The sequence below is a fragment of the Diceros bicornis genome, chromosome 27, assembly GCF_020826845.1.
Source record: "Diceros bicornis minor isolate mBicDic1 chromosome 27, mDicBic1.mat.cur, whole genome shotgun sequence".
NCBI lineage: Eukaryota > Metazoa > Chordata > Mammalia > Perissodactyla > Rhinocerotidae > Diceros > Diceros bicornis.
The window spans coordinates 41,829,949-41,846,100 of NC_080766.1; the positions used below are offsets into that span (position 1 = coordinate 41,829,949).

At 53.1% G+C, this 16,152-nt stretch overlaps 1 protein-coding gene across 1 annotated transcript in view; it reads left to right on the forward strand.

Moving 5' to 3' along the window:
- The window catches only part of UMODL1 (uromodulin like 1), a 59,875-nt gene that overhangs the window by 22,008 nt on the left and 21,715 nt on the right, over positions 1-16,152 (forward strand). Inside the window, exons 7-12 of the mRNA XM_058523408.1 lie at positions 4,613-4,867; positions 6,473-6,585; positions 8,192-8,411; positions 14,202-14,339; positions 15,439-15,682; positions 15,806-16,011. Coding sequence (XP_058379391.1) covers positions 4,613-4,867; positions 6,473-6,585; positions 8,192-8,411; positions 14,202-14,339; positions 15,439-15,682; positions 15,806-16,011 — 1,176 coding nt within the window. The remainder of the gene's footprint in view (positions 1-4,612; positions 4,868-6,472; positions 6,586-8,191; positions 8,412-14,201; positions 14,340-15,438; positions 15,683-15,805; positions 16,012-16,152) is intronic.

Here is a 16,152-nt window from a genome sequence, read left to right on the forward strand (position 1 = left end):
TTCAAGGGTTGAGTAGGAATGGTATTCTACAACAATGACGTAATGCTCTTAGCTATTTCTCTCATGGGGGCATTTAGGTCATGTCCAACATCCTGCTGTGAAAACTAGAACTTCCATTAACATTGTGAAGTGGTTATGGAGAATATTGCTATAACTGAATTTGAATTAAAAATAATTTAATTCGCATGTCCTTTCCCCTTTAAAGGAACATAACAGTGAGGACCCTCCCTTTGTTCATGATAATAACACAGCCAAGAGCTCTGTGAACTCACTGGGCTCTGTTCTAAGCACTTTATGGTATCACCTCATTTAATCCTTAGAACAACCCGGGAGGCAGCTGCTCTTATTGTGCTCATTTCTCAGAAGAGAAAGCTGAGGCAAAGGAAGGTAACATACTTGCACAAGGTCCCAAAGCTAGTTCTATACAGATAAACGCGATCCACGCTGTTAGTTACTCCCCATGCGTTAGCCTGAGCCACGTCCCTAGCAGCACTCGGGTGGGTGGGGGGAACCATTGCGATCATGGATTATCTAGTCCCATTCCAAAGCCAGCATATCGCATCCTCCAGAGGCTGCTGTTTGTCACGGGGTTGTGCAGCCCAGTGGCCATGCCCTTTCCTCTCCCGTCCGTGCACAGAATCCAGAGTTGATTAGATTTCTAGAGCAGTGGAAATTTTTCTTTGGTGATCCGGAACCCGACCAGGATGAGGAGTCTCAGGTTCTTATTTACTGACTCTTCTCACTCTGCTGTGGGCGCGTGGTGGAGGGGGCTGCTTTCCAGCACCACTTGAGGACTGGGAGGGACCCAGGGTCGGTCCTCGCCACTGGAATGTTCTGCCTCCTCCAGGATGAAGTTCCTTGTCTCCTGGTCACTGCCAATGAGTCCTTGAACTTGGCAAATAGTCGGCACTGAACAAATATTTGTTATCAATGAATGAAAAGGGATGTTTGAGGCGGGGCTGTTGCTAGGTTCTCTGGATGTTTAAAAAAAAAAAAGCACCTACCAGCCCCGCCTCTGGCAACAAGATGCTCCTCTACTAGCCTCATGACTTGGAGAGTCTGATACAACTGGGCACCACCCTCCACACACAAATGTGCCCACAAGCTTTGCACAAAAGCCCCCTGCCGACTGTCCTAGGTCTGCTGGACTGTGGCCTCCAGGGGGAGGGTCCTGTCCTGTCGATGAGAATAGAAGGTAGTTATGGAAACTACACGGGTCAGTCATCTGAAAACATATTCGACTCTATTCACAGTTAGGAATGTTGTCAGCCGACTCTGTCGTGATGAGTTGCAAGATTCCTTCAAGATAAAGGGCAGCTCGACAGCTAAACATGATCGGGAAAGCTGCACCACCCTGCCGTCACTTCTAATAAGGCAGGAAAGACAAATCAGTGTTTCCAGATCAGAAATTTAGAGTGAATTCCAACAGCATATTGCTAAGGGAAACAGCATGTGTTTTAAATTTAGAAGCTAATATAAATGAGCAATCTGCTGGAATGGCTGAGAGGTACAAACCCGTGGAAAATACAGCACCAATTTCAGAGGCTTTTCTTGTGAAGTTAGTCACCCAGTTAATGACACGCAGGGCAGCTGGATTCTTGCACAAAACAAAACCCCTAAGAAATAGTGCACGGTTCACGCTTAACGTTCCGGGAAGGCGTTCTGCTTTTAGGATGGAGTGGAACTGTCTTCAAGGGTTATCCTACCTCCCTCCAACATGGTCCCCTTCCCAGCTGCAACCTAATAGCTATTCAGCTCCATAAAGGAACGACTCCTGGACTGTGGCTTGGCGAGGGCAGGGCTGCCCACTGGGGGCACTGGGAGGCCGCCAGGAGAAGCAGCTGTTCAAGTACATTCCTTATCTCCCATCAGATTTTCCGCAACTGAATGCTCAGAATCTTGGCTCAAATCCTCAGCGTTTCTACCTTTACAAGGGTCAGGTGTCAGGCTGACAAGCCCGAGGGAAAGAGGAACAGAACCCGACCCGGAGAGACGGTGGGGAAGGCGGCGTCCCCAACAGCATCCTTCCTCCTCCAGCAGACACGGGTCAGGGCCGCGCGGAAGAAACCAGGGCCCAGACTCGCAGACTCGGGGAGCCGCAGGTGCTTAACCGAGATAACAGTCAAGGCCTGGGTTTAGTTCCCAGCTGTAGGATGGGGAGCGCCCCAGGATGGCGGCCCCTCGGGTCATACGCAGAGTCAAGAATTGAGTGTTATTTTCTAGGGCCACTCTAAGAGGGATGTTGAAAAGCTAAACGGCAAAGCAGAGGGTGTCCCAGCCAATGAAGAACTAAAATTCAAGTTAGAAGGAAGACAGAGGGTAAACTGACAGTTTAAAATGTCTCAAGCTCTGTCCTGCAGAAGAGGGATTGGCCTTCGTGTGTTACAAGTTGGCCGATTTTGCAGCAGCACAGAGAACTTTCCAACCCGTTGTGCTGTTCAGCCAGCAGCTGCCTTGAAAACTAGTTAAAGAAGAGCCGGGAGGTGGATGCGTTTCCCGCGGCTGCTGTAACAAAGCAGCACAAACCGGGGGGTTAAAACAACAGAAATTTATTCTTTCACAGTCCTGGAGGGCAGAAGTTTGAAATTGTTATCACTGGGCCCAAATTAAGGTGTTGGCAGGACCCTGTTTCCTCCAGAGGCGCTAGGGGAGGGTCCGTGCTTGCCTCTCCCACCTTCTGGGGGCTGCACGTACTCCTCGGCTTGTGGCACCATCACTCCAATCTTCAAGGCCAACGTCTTCAATTCTCTCTCTGCTCCATCTCCACCTTGCCTTCTCCTCTGTGTGTGTGTGTCAAATCTTCTGATTCTCTCTTATAAGGATTGCATTTAGGGCTAACCTGGATAATCCAGGATAATCTCATCTCAAGAGCCTTAACTTAATCACACCTGCAAAGATCTTTTTTCCAAATAAGTTCACATTCACAGGTTCCAGGAATTAGGAGCCTCTTGGCAGCCAAGGCAAAAAGGGAAATGGGTTGAATTGTACCGGTTTTTATTTTTTACTGGAAGAAAGCATACACCTTTGTCTGGAAAGACAGAATTTTTTCATGATGCTAGAAAGCGTATATCCTATAAATCCTTACATTAGGGGCTTTGGGAAACTTCAGACTCTTTTTAATTCTTTTTTCTTTGCTATGGTTTTGTAAAAGATTTTTAAAAATCTCATGGCTTATTTTTTATAGAACTCAAATTCTGGTGTGAAAATTATGGTGCCTGGATTGAGACCCACTCTACTTTTTATATAATTCATGTTGCCCGGATGCCTGCTGTAAGCCAGAAAAAGAGATTTAATTCTACTCAAGTATTAGAACATATATTGGTTGTTATGTTAGAGTATTGATCCCTGAGGCATGGATTTCAATATGAAAACATAAGAAGCCTCAGCCTGACTCCTGGGTCCTGCTTCCCTGTGGGGTCACTGTTTCAGAGTGGTGTTAGCCGACGGCAGAAGTCCTTGTGCAGAAGATCAAGTGCGTGTGAATCAGAACAGCCAGGGCCCTCTGACTTTGTGTTGAGGCAAAATTTGTAAATGTAGCGCAGAAACATCACACCGTGGATTAATCTGCTCCGGCTGCCATAATAACGTACCACAGGCTGGGCGGCTTAAACAACAGACGTTTATCTTCTCACAGCTCTGGAGGCTGAAGTCTGAGATCCAGGTGTGGGCAAGGCTGTCCTCCTGAGGCCTCTCTCCATGGCTTGTAGACGGTGTAGATGGTATCTTCTCCCTGTGTCCTAGCACGGCCGTCCCTCTGTGTGCTTACAAGGACATCAGTTAGATTGGATTACGGCCCACCCTAGTGACTTCACTTTAACTTAATTACTTCTTTAAAGACCCCATCTCCAAATACAGTCACACTCTGAGGTGCTGGGAGTTAGGAATCCAATGTAGGAATTTTAGGGGGACACAGTCCAGCCCATAACACATCACAAGGGCCACAGCTACAAAACAACGCGGGTTGTTTCCATATCTTGACGATTGTAAATAATGCTGCAATGAACATGGGGCTGCATACATCTTTTCGAGATAGTAATTTCCTTTCCTTCGGATATACACCCAGAAGTGGAATTGCTGGATCGTATGGTAGTTCTATTTTTAATCTTTTGAGGCCCCTCCATACTATTTTCCATGGTGGCTGTACCAGTTTACACTCCGGCCAACAGTGCACAAGGCTTCCCTTTTCTCCACATCCTCGCCAACACTTATCTCTTGTCTTTTTGATGGGAGTGAGGTGATATCTCATTGTGGTTTTGATTTGCATTTCGCCGATGATTAGTGGTGTTGAGCACCTCTTCATGTACGTGTTGGTCATTTGTATGTTTTCTTCGAAGAAATATCTATTCAATTCCTTTGCCCATTTTTTAATTGGATTACTTATTTTTTTGCCATTGAGTTGTGGGTCTCCTATATCTATTTTGGATATTAACTGCCTATCAGATATATGATTTGCGAATATTTTCTCCCATTCTGTAAGTTGCCTTTGCATCTTGTTGGTGGTTTCCTTTGCCATGCAGAAGGATTTTAGTTTCTGTAACCCCACGTGTTGATTTTGGCTTTTGTTGCCTCTCTCTGACCTTTTCCACGTGATCCTCACTCTCTGCTCTCGTAGATTGCCCCCCCATCAGAGACTACATGATCCTCAACGTCACCAGCAGCAGCTTTCAAGTGTCTTGGAGTTTAAATTCTACCCAGAGCCGCACCTTCCATGTGCAGGTTTACAAGGGTGAGGAGCTACTCAGGAGTGTCAGGACCACGGGGACAACGCTGGAGGTGGCGGGGCTGGAGGCTGGGGTGCTCTACGGGGTGAAGACCAGCTACGGGGCGTGTGGGGCCCATGTCACTGCAGTGCTGACCGTCAGAACCGGTAAGGCCACTCACCCGAGATCCACACGTTGCCTGTGAATTTATCTTTCTGTCTCATTTCTATTGGCCCCAGGGATTCAAACCATTGTTCTCCCCATAATCAGGGCTGGGATAGTCATGGACCTGGCCCCACCCTTCCTGATGGGCAGTGGGAGCGCTGTGTGCCCTCCGACAGTGCCACAGTGGTTTTAGCCTTCACAGGCTCCCCTCACTCAGCTGCATCTTGTCCTGTTGGGGCTTACTCTGACACCTGAGGTGACGCGGGCTCCGTGGGATCCCATCTTTCTGTAGTTTGAAGGACTTACAAAGCAATCAGATAGAGTGAGGCAAAAGGTGTAACAAAGCAGAACATGGCAGCAATTTGCAAGCATTGAAAGACCTTTTGCCACACTTAATTCCACGGGGCTGAGTCTATAACTACCCCAAACCAAAGACCCGAGCATCACGTAAAATCTTCATGGAGCGAGCCTCATCTCTCATGCAATATGCTAGAAAAGCTAACACAATGCCCACTGTATCTGTGCCGTGAAGAAAATTTTCCCCAAAACAAACAAGACACAGGCATGAACTGGGAATTCTGATGTCCAGAAGGCAGCTGGCGTGGCCCCTGTGTCTCTGCCAGGTGGCCGACTTTGGCCCCACCGCGTGAGTCAATCTCCCCTCTGCCTGGTCTTATGGTACCCGGGTGGTGTAGACCGCCGGTCAGTTTCGCCCCAGATGGCGGGAGTTCTCTCCTAGGCTGGCCTCTGGACGGACGTGGAAGTGTGGGTGGGGGACGGTGGAGCTCCAAGACATTCTGGTCCACGGACCAGAGCAGGTGGGAGCCCCAGCCTGGGGGTTCAGAGTGTGCAGAGTGCAGAAACTGCTGCATAAAAGACCGTCTGGGGGTCTGTCTCGTGAGGGATGGAGTAAGCAGGTCTTTGATGACATGGCCTACACCCTGTATGAACTGATCTCTTCAGAAACGTCAGATCTCAGCAGGATCTGCTGTGGATGTTATTCTCTGTAATGGAGGACATTATGTTCCCACGTCCCTTCTTGAGTCTTTCCAGCTTCACTTACTTCCAAAGAAAAGGCCATCTCCCTTGTAGGTGACCAACTCTACCTGTTTGCCTGAGACAGAGGAGGTTCTTGAGAGATGGGACTTTTGGCACAAAAACCTAAAAAGTCTGAGCAAATAGTGACGAGTTGGTCACCTGAGTGTTGGGGGCCTGTGTGGGGCCGGCATGAGGAGCTGGCTGGGCTGTGGTTGAGAATGGGCAAAGGACACAGCAGCCACACTGCATGAGGGACTACTGAGTTGTACCAGTTGAATCCCAATCCTGCTGGTGTGGACCGTGTGTGACATTTGCACCTGGTTCCGTGGATGTCCCCACCCTGACTGTAAAAGTGTGTGGCTATGTTGAGAGTTCCCTTCCCTCTAGCACAGAGGAAAATATTCCTTACACTGACTTCCCCCATTTGGCTACCCAATCTAAGACTCATGCCTCAACCTAATTTTTAAAAAATTTCCCCTAAAAAGGACAGGCTTTATGGAAAACATTGACAGAAAAGCACATGACTTTCGATCACCAGAGTTCGGTGAACTTGCGTTCTTGTGTCTCAGATGCCCAGGTGTTCGAAGTCACAGTAAGGATCCTGAACCACAACGTGACGGAGAAGCTGCTCGACCGCAGCAGCCCTGAATACCAGGACTTTTCTCGACAACTGCTCCACGAGGTAAAGCCAGGGCACAGACATGGGGAACTTTCTTGGGTGTCCCGAGCAAGAAACCCACATCAGCCAACCACGCCGGCTGAGCTCCTTCTCCGTGACTACGGCACAGTGCGTGTGACACAGGCTTTGGGGGCCAGCCCCGACCCCACAGTAGTTGCTCAAATGCTTTCCCCTCCTTTATGAGGCACTTAATCTAGACTTGGGGCCAAACCAGCTTTGAGATACTTACCTTAGATTCAAATGGGCTGTACCAGTTGATGGTACAGCTGGGTTTTCTGTCGAACCTTCCACCTGGAGGACCTGGGAGATCTGTGTTCCTGCTTTGCAGCAGTTTCAAACTGAGGGAGCACTGATCAGTAATCACAACATCCATTCCTCCCTGTGGCTAAAGGGAGACAGCAGCATGAAACCTGGGAGAACCAGGTCAACGGCAAATACCATCTCTCCTCGGATGATGAATTGGAGAAAAAAGTGACCTGCTAAACTGTCAAGAACTGAGAAGGGTCTGAGATTTTGCCTTTCTTGCAAACTAATAAGTTAGCATGTTCCTGTTGCAGGGATGCGGGCAGAAGACACAAGCTGCCTGGGTCAGAGACAAAGGACTTTGTTACTCACAGCACAGCAGGCAGCATGAGCATCACTTTCGTGCCAGTTTCCCTTCTGGCCCCCAAGTCCCACGGGGGTGATGTGGAGGGGCCTGGGTGGGTGATGCACACTTGGTGGGTCTGAGGAACCTCAAAATTAGGGAAGCTGAATATTTTGTAATGGACTGCAAGCAAACCAGCCACAACCTTGCTCCAGAAAGAGACATTCTCTTTATTATAGCAGACAGTGAACAGGTCTGCCCTTTGCTCTAGAGGAGGCCACTATCTTCCTCTCTCCTAAGGCTGTTCATCATACAAACGTCTTGGAAAGATATTCTGGAACAAAAGGGCAGTTAGCGCTTCTGCTCGTAAGATGTGTAGAAATGAGAGAGACCGAAGGAGGGTTACCTCTCAATGTTCACCTGCAGGGAGAATCAATTTTTGAAATTTCTTAGAGAATTCTCTCTCCTCTCCGTGGTATTCATGTGTGTGCAGGAACGGAGTGGCAGGGAGGTGGGGCAAGGTCACGTCTCCCTGGCTGGGGTGTGGGTGTTCCTGAGCACCTGGCTCTGCCTGTGTGTGTCCTGGGGGACACAGCCCAGTAAGGGGGATACAGCTCCAAATAGCCACAGGATTGTTCCTCGGTGGTCTCTCTTGTTCAGTCAGTCAACCCATCAGTCAATCCAACAGTCTTTCTGTCTGTCTCTCGCACACACAAATTACCTTCACACTGAGGTTCAGGGCACCAGAGTGGATTACGCATCTAACGTTCCCCAACCGGGAGCCTGATTATAGTGATCAGTTCCCCTGTCCCAGGGAAGGCCCAGTTGGGATGCAGCGAGCCAGGGGAGCATCTCTGCTTGCCCTGGATGGTTGGTTGCTGGGCACCTCCTCTGGGTCATGGAGGCAACACATGGATTCTGTGTATCATCCATCAGTCACAGCCGGGGTCCCGCTTAACAGTTTTGAAGATGTTGATGGAAAGATCTGCTCTGTCTGAGTGGTTGTTGCCTCTTGTCGGCTAGGTTGAAAGCTCCTTTCCACCGGCGGTTTCTGACCTGTACAGAAGAGGGAAGCTAAGGATGCAGATTGCGTCCCTCCAGGCTGGGAGCGTGGTGGTGAAGCTCAGACTGACAGTCCAGGACCCCGAGTTCCCCGTGGGCATCTCCACACTGGCCCCCATGCTCCCGCCTCTGCTGGCAAGCACGGTGTTCCAGATTGACCAGCAGGGGACACTAGTGCAAGGTGGGTCCTCCCCTCGCCCTGAGGTGCCGCCGTGACGCCCTCCAAAGGCCAGGCTACATTATTTTGGGTCAACATTTCCTTTATTCCAAAAGACAGATAAAGCAAATGAAATTGAAATCCTTATTCTGTGTTCCTCCACAGGAGCTGGGGGCCTAGGGCTGAGCCCCCTGCATCCCACAGCTCCTGGTTCTAGATGGACCACAGAGCCCTGGGGGGCCTATTCCCTCAGATGGGATCTCTCGCTGCCGCAGGCCCGGAACGCAGGGTGGAAGTGGGCTGGAGGATGCCGAGGGGGAAGAGGACTGGGAGCTCACTGTCTGTGTCAGGGCCCAGGCACCGCCCAGCCGCTGTGTGACTCGCTGGCGTGTGGATCTATTTCATTGGCTCAAACATTATGTAATTTTTCTTGGTGTTGCTTTGAGGCAGGAAGCCACAGATTGGAGGCAGGAGGAGGGAGACAGAGAGATAGAGATGGGGGGCCTGGGGAGAAGACAGGGAGGTGAGAGAGAGATAGAGAGAGCCATAGACATAGAGATAGAGAGAGATGGGGGAGGGGAGAGGTGAGAGAGACAGACTCAGAGACAGAGATAGAGACAGAGAGAGACAGAGACAGAGAGAGAGAGACATAGAGACAGAGAGAGAGATGTGGGAGGGAGAGGGAACTGAGGGAGGTGAGAGAGAGAGAGAAACAGAGAGACAGACAGAGACAGAGTATGCTGATGTGGAAGAAAGGTTTGTTTGTTCTTTTAATATATACTTTATTTATTTGTTTATTCATCAAAATTTTTTTTTATTTATGTATTTTTGCTGGGAAAGATTTGCCCTGAGCTAACATCTGTTGCCAATCTTCCTCTCTTTATTTTTTTTCCCTCCCCAAAGCCCCAGTACATAGTTGTATATTCTAGTTGTAAGTCCTTCTAGTTCTTCTCTGTGAGCCACCACCACAGCACAGCCACTGACAGTGGTGTGGTTCTGTGACTGGGAAACGAACCAGGCCACCAAAGTGGTGAAAACACTGAACTTTAACCGCTAGGCCATCAGGGCTGCCTCTGGAAGGAAGGTTTTGCCATTCAAACGCAGGACAGTGAGGGTACCCACAGTCTCTGCACCTATGAGCCTTGGGGTTCCATCTGTGGAGTGGACGTCCCTCTGACCCACAGGGGAGCTGGTTCTGAGAGTGAGCTCTGTCATCTCCTTTGAGCTCAGTCAAGTGCTGGTTTGCTGTCCCAGCCTATCCCCACTCAAGAATGCAGAGAAGCCCTCGGAGGTGTCACACTTGAAGTAACATCTGGAAAACACCTGCCTGCTTAGCCTGGGGGTCACTCATCCCATCAGGGATGGAGATAGCAGTGGCCCTCTGCACCTGGTAGGTCCCACCTGCCCAGGCCCAGGGGCTAAGTGCCAGGCAGACACTGGACACCATGTGAGTTCGTCCTCGGAGTGTGCCCCCAGGGCCCACCTGAGACCAAATCTGAGCAATCTTCAGGTGGTCCAGGCAGCCCTTCTGCATGAGGTCCCATCCATGTCTCCGGGCACCAGGGCTTAGGTTATTCCAGATCTTTATCAGAGGATGCTGTGTGTTGAATAGTGGCCCCCGCAAAGATATGCCCACTCAGAACTTCAGAATGTGACCTTATTTGGAAGAAGGGTCTCTGTAGATGAAATTAAGGTAAAGATCTGAGATCATCCTGGATCCAAGTGGGCCCTAAATCCAGTGATGAGCGTCCTAAGAAGAGACAGAAAAGGAGAAGAAGTGGACACACAGGGAGGAAGGCCACACCAAAACAGAAGCAGAGACTGGAGGGAGGCAGCCGAAAACCAGGGGATGCCTGGAGGCCCTTGAAGTTGGAAGAGGAAGGAATGTTTTTCCCCAGAGCCCCAGAAGGAGCACGGCCCTGGCGACACCTTGATTTTGGACTTGGGCTTCTAGAACTGTGAGAGAATGACTTCCTTTGTTTTAAGCCAGCTTAAAAATTGCGGTAATTTGTTGTGGCAGCCTCAGAAAACTCACCCCGAGGAGGAAGCAGTGTCTTGTATTGCTAACGTTCTAGGTTTCTCAACAAATGCTTGTGAAGTATCCCCCTGAAGTTTCAGAAACCCTCTCAGAAGTTAAGTGCCCTGACAGGCTCTCGCCCTGCAGTGACCCTAACAAAGAGAGGGACTGTTTGCTCAACATTTTGGAGCTGAGAGGGGCTGTGGGAAGGCCCCCTGTGCCAGGGACCCAGAGATGAGGAGGCCTCGGGCTGTTGATTGACGTGAGAGGAGGCCCTGCCTTGTACCAAGTCTTCTGATCCAGGTACCACTGGCTTCTGACACCAGAGCTGCAGGAGAGTCCCCGGGCCACAGCCCCCATGTGGGGAGGCCCACAGGCCTGAGCCATGGGGGGGAAGGCTCTCGCCTCCTGAGAGCCCCTAGCCCTGTGGGCCGGGGACCTGGAGAAGCACATTCATCGCCATTCTGCAAAATCAACAAAGTGTAATGTGAAGAGAGATCCTTTTCTCTGTGGCTCTCCCAGAAATGATATGGTGGCGTCCTCGGAGCATTCCTGGATTATTCGGGAGCGCTTGCCTCCCGTGAGTCAACATGTCCCAGCAGCGGGGGGTCACGTCGTCATGACCTCATCTTCTCCCTGTGGCCCGTCCGTCATGGGGTCATCGGGTGGCCACATGTCCTGGTCTTCCTCCAGGAGGGCGTGCCCCGTGCATTGGGAGGCTGGATGCTGAGCAGCGTCCTGGTTCTATGAGCCACACCCTCCTGAGTCCTGCCCAGCTAGCCCTGCAGGAGGAGGCCTGACGTGGCCGGTAGTTCACCACTGCAGGGAGCTAGCATGGGTTGGAATCCCAGCTCTGACACTCACTCGTGGTGGGACCCTGGACGAGTGACATCACCTCCCTGGGCCTCAGTGTGCTAGTCTGGGAGAGGAAGAGATTATAACGACCTCCCACCTCCTGGTCTGTTGAGTAAATGAAGGAAGATGCAGGTATGATTTAGCGCCGTGCCTGGCACACGTCCAACAGCACCTCCCACATCTCGGGTTAACTCTTTTGCAGGCTCAGCTTTCATATGTCGGATGAGTGCTCCGGCTGGGAAGGTCCTCCAGGGTGCCCTGGGCCCCACTGGTCCTCCTCACTGGGGCTCCTCTCCTGCTCCCTTCCTGTCGCCCCCCTTGGCTCTCCTGCCCTGCCTCTCCCCTTCCTTAGGATCTGCTCTCGGGAAGGGCCATCCTGCTCATTTGCTCTCGAGTGAAGATGACCAGCTAGCCTTCTGCATTGCCTCTTCCGTGGAGCCTCTGGGCTTCAGTGTTCCGTGTGGACGTTAGCCAAATGGGGCTCTGGCGACGGCATTGTTCTGTGTGAGGAGTCCTCTTGGGTCTTCTGGTGTCTCTGGGGTCACCACAGTGCCAGCTGGACAGCTACCTCCTCCTGTGGGCGTCAGGACAGGCCTAACCGTGCTGCCCAAAGCTCCCCGTCGGCCGCATGCTCCCGACAGCATTGCAGCCATATGGGCCCTTGCTGTCCTCTAAAGCAGGCAGTGACAGAAGGGACGTGAGCAGAGGGAGCCTGGCCCTGGGACTGTCACCATCCACCTGGCCTGCTGGCTGGGCTAACACGCTATGTGGACTATCTTTCTTTAGATTCGATGGCGCTGCCCTTTGTCCAGCCTCTGTGTGTGGTGCCGTTAGATTCAGGTTCTCTGTGCCCCCTTTTTCCCTCGAGTGTGAATCTGATGCTGGCCCCCAGGAGACAGGAGGGCTCTGGCCCGGGCTTCACCTCCGAAGGGCACCCCCAGCCCCAAGACAGCCTAGGGCCTGCTGAGGAGGGCGCCCCTTGCTGGGACCTGGCAGCCTGTTCTTGGGCCTCCCTGATTTGTTCCTAAGGCCAGCTCAGGTGTAGGGCACCTGGACCAGGAGTCACAGACCAGGACAGGAGGGCTGTCTCCCTCCTCTGGGAGGTGGGCCACACCCTTGTCCCAACTGCAGGGCCGGCAGGAGCAGAGGGCAGCCCCCTGCACGGGGCTCCTGCCTGCACCCTCGTCTGGCAAGCCCAGGAGGTGCAGAGGCCACCTGGCAGCCCTCACTGCTTGCAGACCTGCCTCCTCCCTCTGAACTGGAGACCACCTGGCCTCTGGCTTTAATACAAGACCAAATAAAGCTGTCTGTGCCTCCTCCAGGCTGGCTGTGAGCTGTGTGCTGGGGGGATCAAGGGCTAGGTGAGTCACCACAGCTAAAAGTAGCCGCCAGGTGCTCAGCGGTTTGGGCCTGGGTCTCAGCTGGGACCTCTGCTCTCCTCATGACCCCGCTGCCCGGCCAGCCTGGGCTCAATCCCGGCCTCCAGCCCCCTGGCACCCCTCGAGCTGCCTGCAGGCTGGAGGTCGGGCAGGGCTCCAGGAAGATCTGGGGGCCAGACCAGCAGTGCCCTGTCTGCGAAGGAGCCCTGGGCGGGGTTGGGGGTGGAGGGGGACCAAGTAAGGGGGTATAACTTGCATCAGCTGATCAGCCTGATGGTCTCAGGGGAGCTGCTTCCGTGAAGGTCACAGAAGAAAAACTGAAAACCACAAAAGGAGCCTAGAGCACTCGGCTGCAGTTTTCTCTGCATGAAACCAAACTTGTCCCTTATCTTGACTTAAATCCCGGCCAAGCCTGGCTCCTCTGGCTCACGGGACGTGGATCGGGCACTTCAACCTGCAGGTCTAGGAAAGCATTAGCAGAGGGGCCTTGTGACTGGGTCTCGCAGCCCACCCCACACTGGAAATCGAGTCCCCTTCTCAGCGTCCCAGCTCCTCCCCTAGCAGAGGTGACTCTGTTCAGAGCCACCTGCTCACCTGGGGCTGGGATGGGACAGGCAGTGACCCAAAGAGCAGGCTCTGGGCTGGAGGATGGAATTCTAGGGGCATGGGAACATTGCCCCCGACACCAGCTCCTCCCAGCCTGAAATACAGCTCGAGATGTTTATTCCTCAAGATTTATCATGCTCGTTGCAGGTAGCACTTTATCGATCAGTTGCGTGTCAAAATGCATGAGCCCATCAGATTTTTCGTGGAGCAGGTGCAGGAGTGGGCGTGGCTGTCACCCCGGGGACCAGGAGAGGGGAGAGCAGAGGGCGGGAGATAGAGAAGGGAATGGTGTCCTGATGAATATCGTTTCCCAGTTTGGCCTAACGCTAGTCCTGGCTGCCGCTGATTGGAAATTGCGGGGTTGTATTGGGCGTGGGCGGGTGAACAAGGACTGGGGGACTTTGAGGGGATTCACAGGGGTGAGGGGAATCACCTAACACTCTTCGGACTCGGGGAGGAGATGCTCAAGGGCCATTCCTGTCCTTGTCTGAACACCCGGACACTCTAAGATGACTCGGAAAGCCAGACGCCTTCCGGCTCAGTTATTTTTCTTTGTTGAAACGCTGAGTATTTGGGGATCTTGGCACATGAGAGATAAGGGAAGGCATCCTGATTTTGGGGTCTAGGAACAAAGAATAGACAGAGAGGAATATATTCACACTTCTGGGTGCTAATACCTCTAAAAGGACCAACATTCCCTAATCTTTGCCCCCAAATCAGGCAGCCGATGGTGAAGGTGGGTGCAGGCAGATCTTAGCTGGTTGCCTTGGTTCACGTAGAAGCTTCCGGGGAGGGCTCCATGCAGGACCTCCTCCGGACTGCTGGACGGCAAGGCACTCCTCTGACTCCCAGCCTCGACTCTCCGGCCGTTCATTGCACAACGGTCAAGAAGTTCTGTGCTCTGAGTGGCCTCAGGCCGTTCTCTCACTGGCACCTGCCTGTCTCTCCTGCCCACAGATTGGGACGAGTGTGCCGACAGCCTGGAGCACGACTGCTCGCCGGCCGCTGAGTGCGTCAACCTCGAGGGCTCCTACACCTGCCGGTGCCGGACGGCCAGGGACGCCAACCCCTCCCGCGCGGGCCGGGCCTGTGAGGGTGCGCCCCGTCCCCCCACCCCCCACTCCGGGCCATGCCCCCTCCCTGGGAACCCGGGGCGGGGCACGGCTGACTTCTCCATCAGGGCACAGTGCCAAGGGCCCATCATAGTCTTACGGGCCCACGGAAATGTTTTAATTTGAATTTCTTTTAAAATCAAAAGAAAGAAATTAATATAATAATGGTGAACATATAATAATGACTCTAGCCTTTATACCAATGCAGTTTTAAAATACGACTTTTAATTTTCTTGTGGATGAAGGGGCCCACATAAGTCATGGTGCAGCCCCCTGAGGGGGTCCCTTCCTGGGTGGCCTGCAGCCCGAGTGTGTGGCAGCCCAGGTGGGCGTGGAGAAGGCCTGACGTGGGGACTCTGAGCCCCAGTCCTGGCACGTCTCTGTTTTGGGGGAGCCAGTTCTGATTGGTTGGTTGGGGCTCGCTGGAGTGCTGACTTGAGAAGCAGGAGGAGGCAACATATAGACTTAGAGTCCTGAGATGGACTAGCAGTGTCTGCCCTGGACGCAGCTGGGCAGTGGAGGCGCTTAGCCACCTGTCTGGCGTCGCAGCTGCGGCCTTCTGGTTGGAAGCAGCAGCAGAGAATTATTCCTGGGGGACCTCTACTCCTTACCCACATTGTCCTGCCTCCTGATATCCACCCCGCTTCTCGTCTCCCATTCTTTTTCTTATCCACGTGACGTCCAGCAGTCTGATGGCAGCGACCAGCACCAAGCCCCATACTGAGCTCAGATTTGGGGAAATTGCCCCCTTTTCCCACAGGCCTGATGGATTCATCTGAGGCCTGCAGGAAGCACGCCCTGCATTAATGTCCTGGTTCTGCAGCCACCCGGGTGGAGCCCCACTCTCGGGTCCCAGCCTCCTCATTTAACTAATGGAGAGGCGCTGCCTTGCCCTCTGCGAGTGTGCTTGGGAGACTGCAAACACAGGCCCCACTGCACATTCAGATTCACCAACGGAGATGGCCTGGGACCCCACTTGGGGGCCACCTGGGGGGGCTCTTGCTTGTGGGCGGCATCTGGTGGGCTTTGCTCAGGCGTTTCTGGACCAGAGGCCCCATCTGAGAGTGGTTGTGTCTCGGCAGGTGACGTGGTGAGCCCCACGGGAGGTGTGCTGTCTCCAGCCGCAAGGGTAACAGCTCCAGCTCTCGGCATGGAAACAACAGCCCTTGGCCTGGAGACCCACACCTTGTCACCCAACCCCCAGCACCCATGGGGCACTACCCCGGCAACAGGCCAGGCCCGGACCCCAGGGCCCCCGCCCAACAGAGGGGGCATAAGCATGGTCGAGCAGAACAGGAACAGCACGGGGCAGGATGTGGAGGAGGCGTTCAGTGTGGCCCAAGGCCTGGGGACAGGCCAGTGGACGGCCAGCCGGGCTCCCGGACCAACCCACAGCTCCCTTCCCCGGGCCACAGACAGCCCTCTGGACCCCACTGGATGGTTATCGAGAAACTCCACCATGGAGTCATCCTTCTGGCCCACTCCTACCAAGGGCCCCACAGACCACGTCGTGTGGCACACCAGCCTTCCCACTCAGGACACACTGCCAGCACATCTGGACCCCACGCAGCAGCAGAACTCAGACCCTGGACCCTCCGGCTCCCCAGACCTGCCTTCAGCCCCCACCTCTGTGTCTCTGAAGACCCCGGCCTGTGGTGAGTGCCTGGAATGGGGCATCTTGGGGGACATGTAACCTGAGGCCCGAGAGCACTGGGAGCCACATGGTCTGTATGAGTTCCAGTTGTCTGGAAGTCACCAGGAAGTTGTCTGGGACTCACTGAGTTCCAGTCACTGGA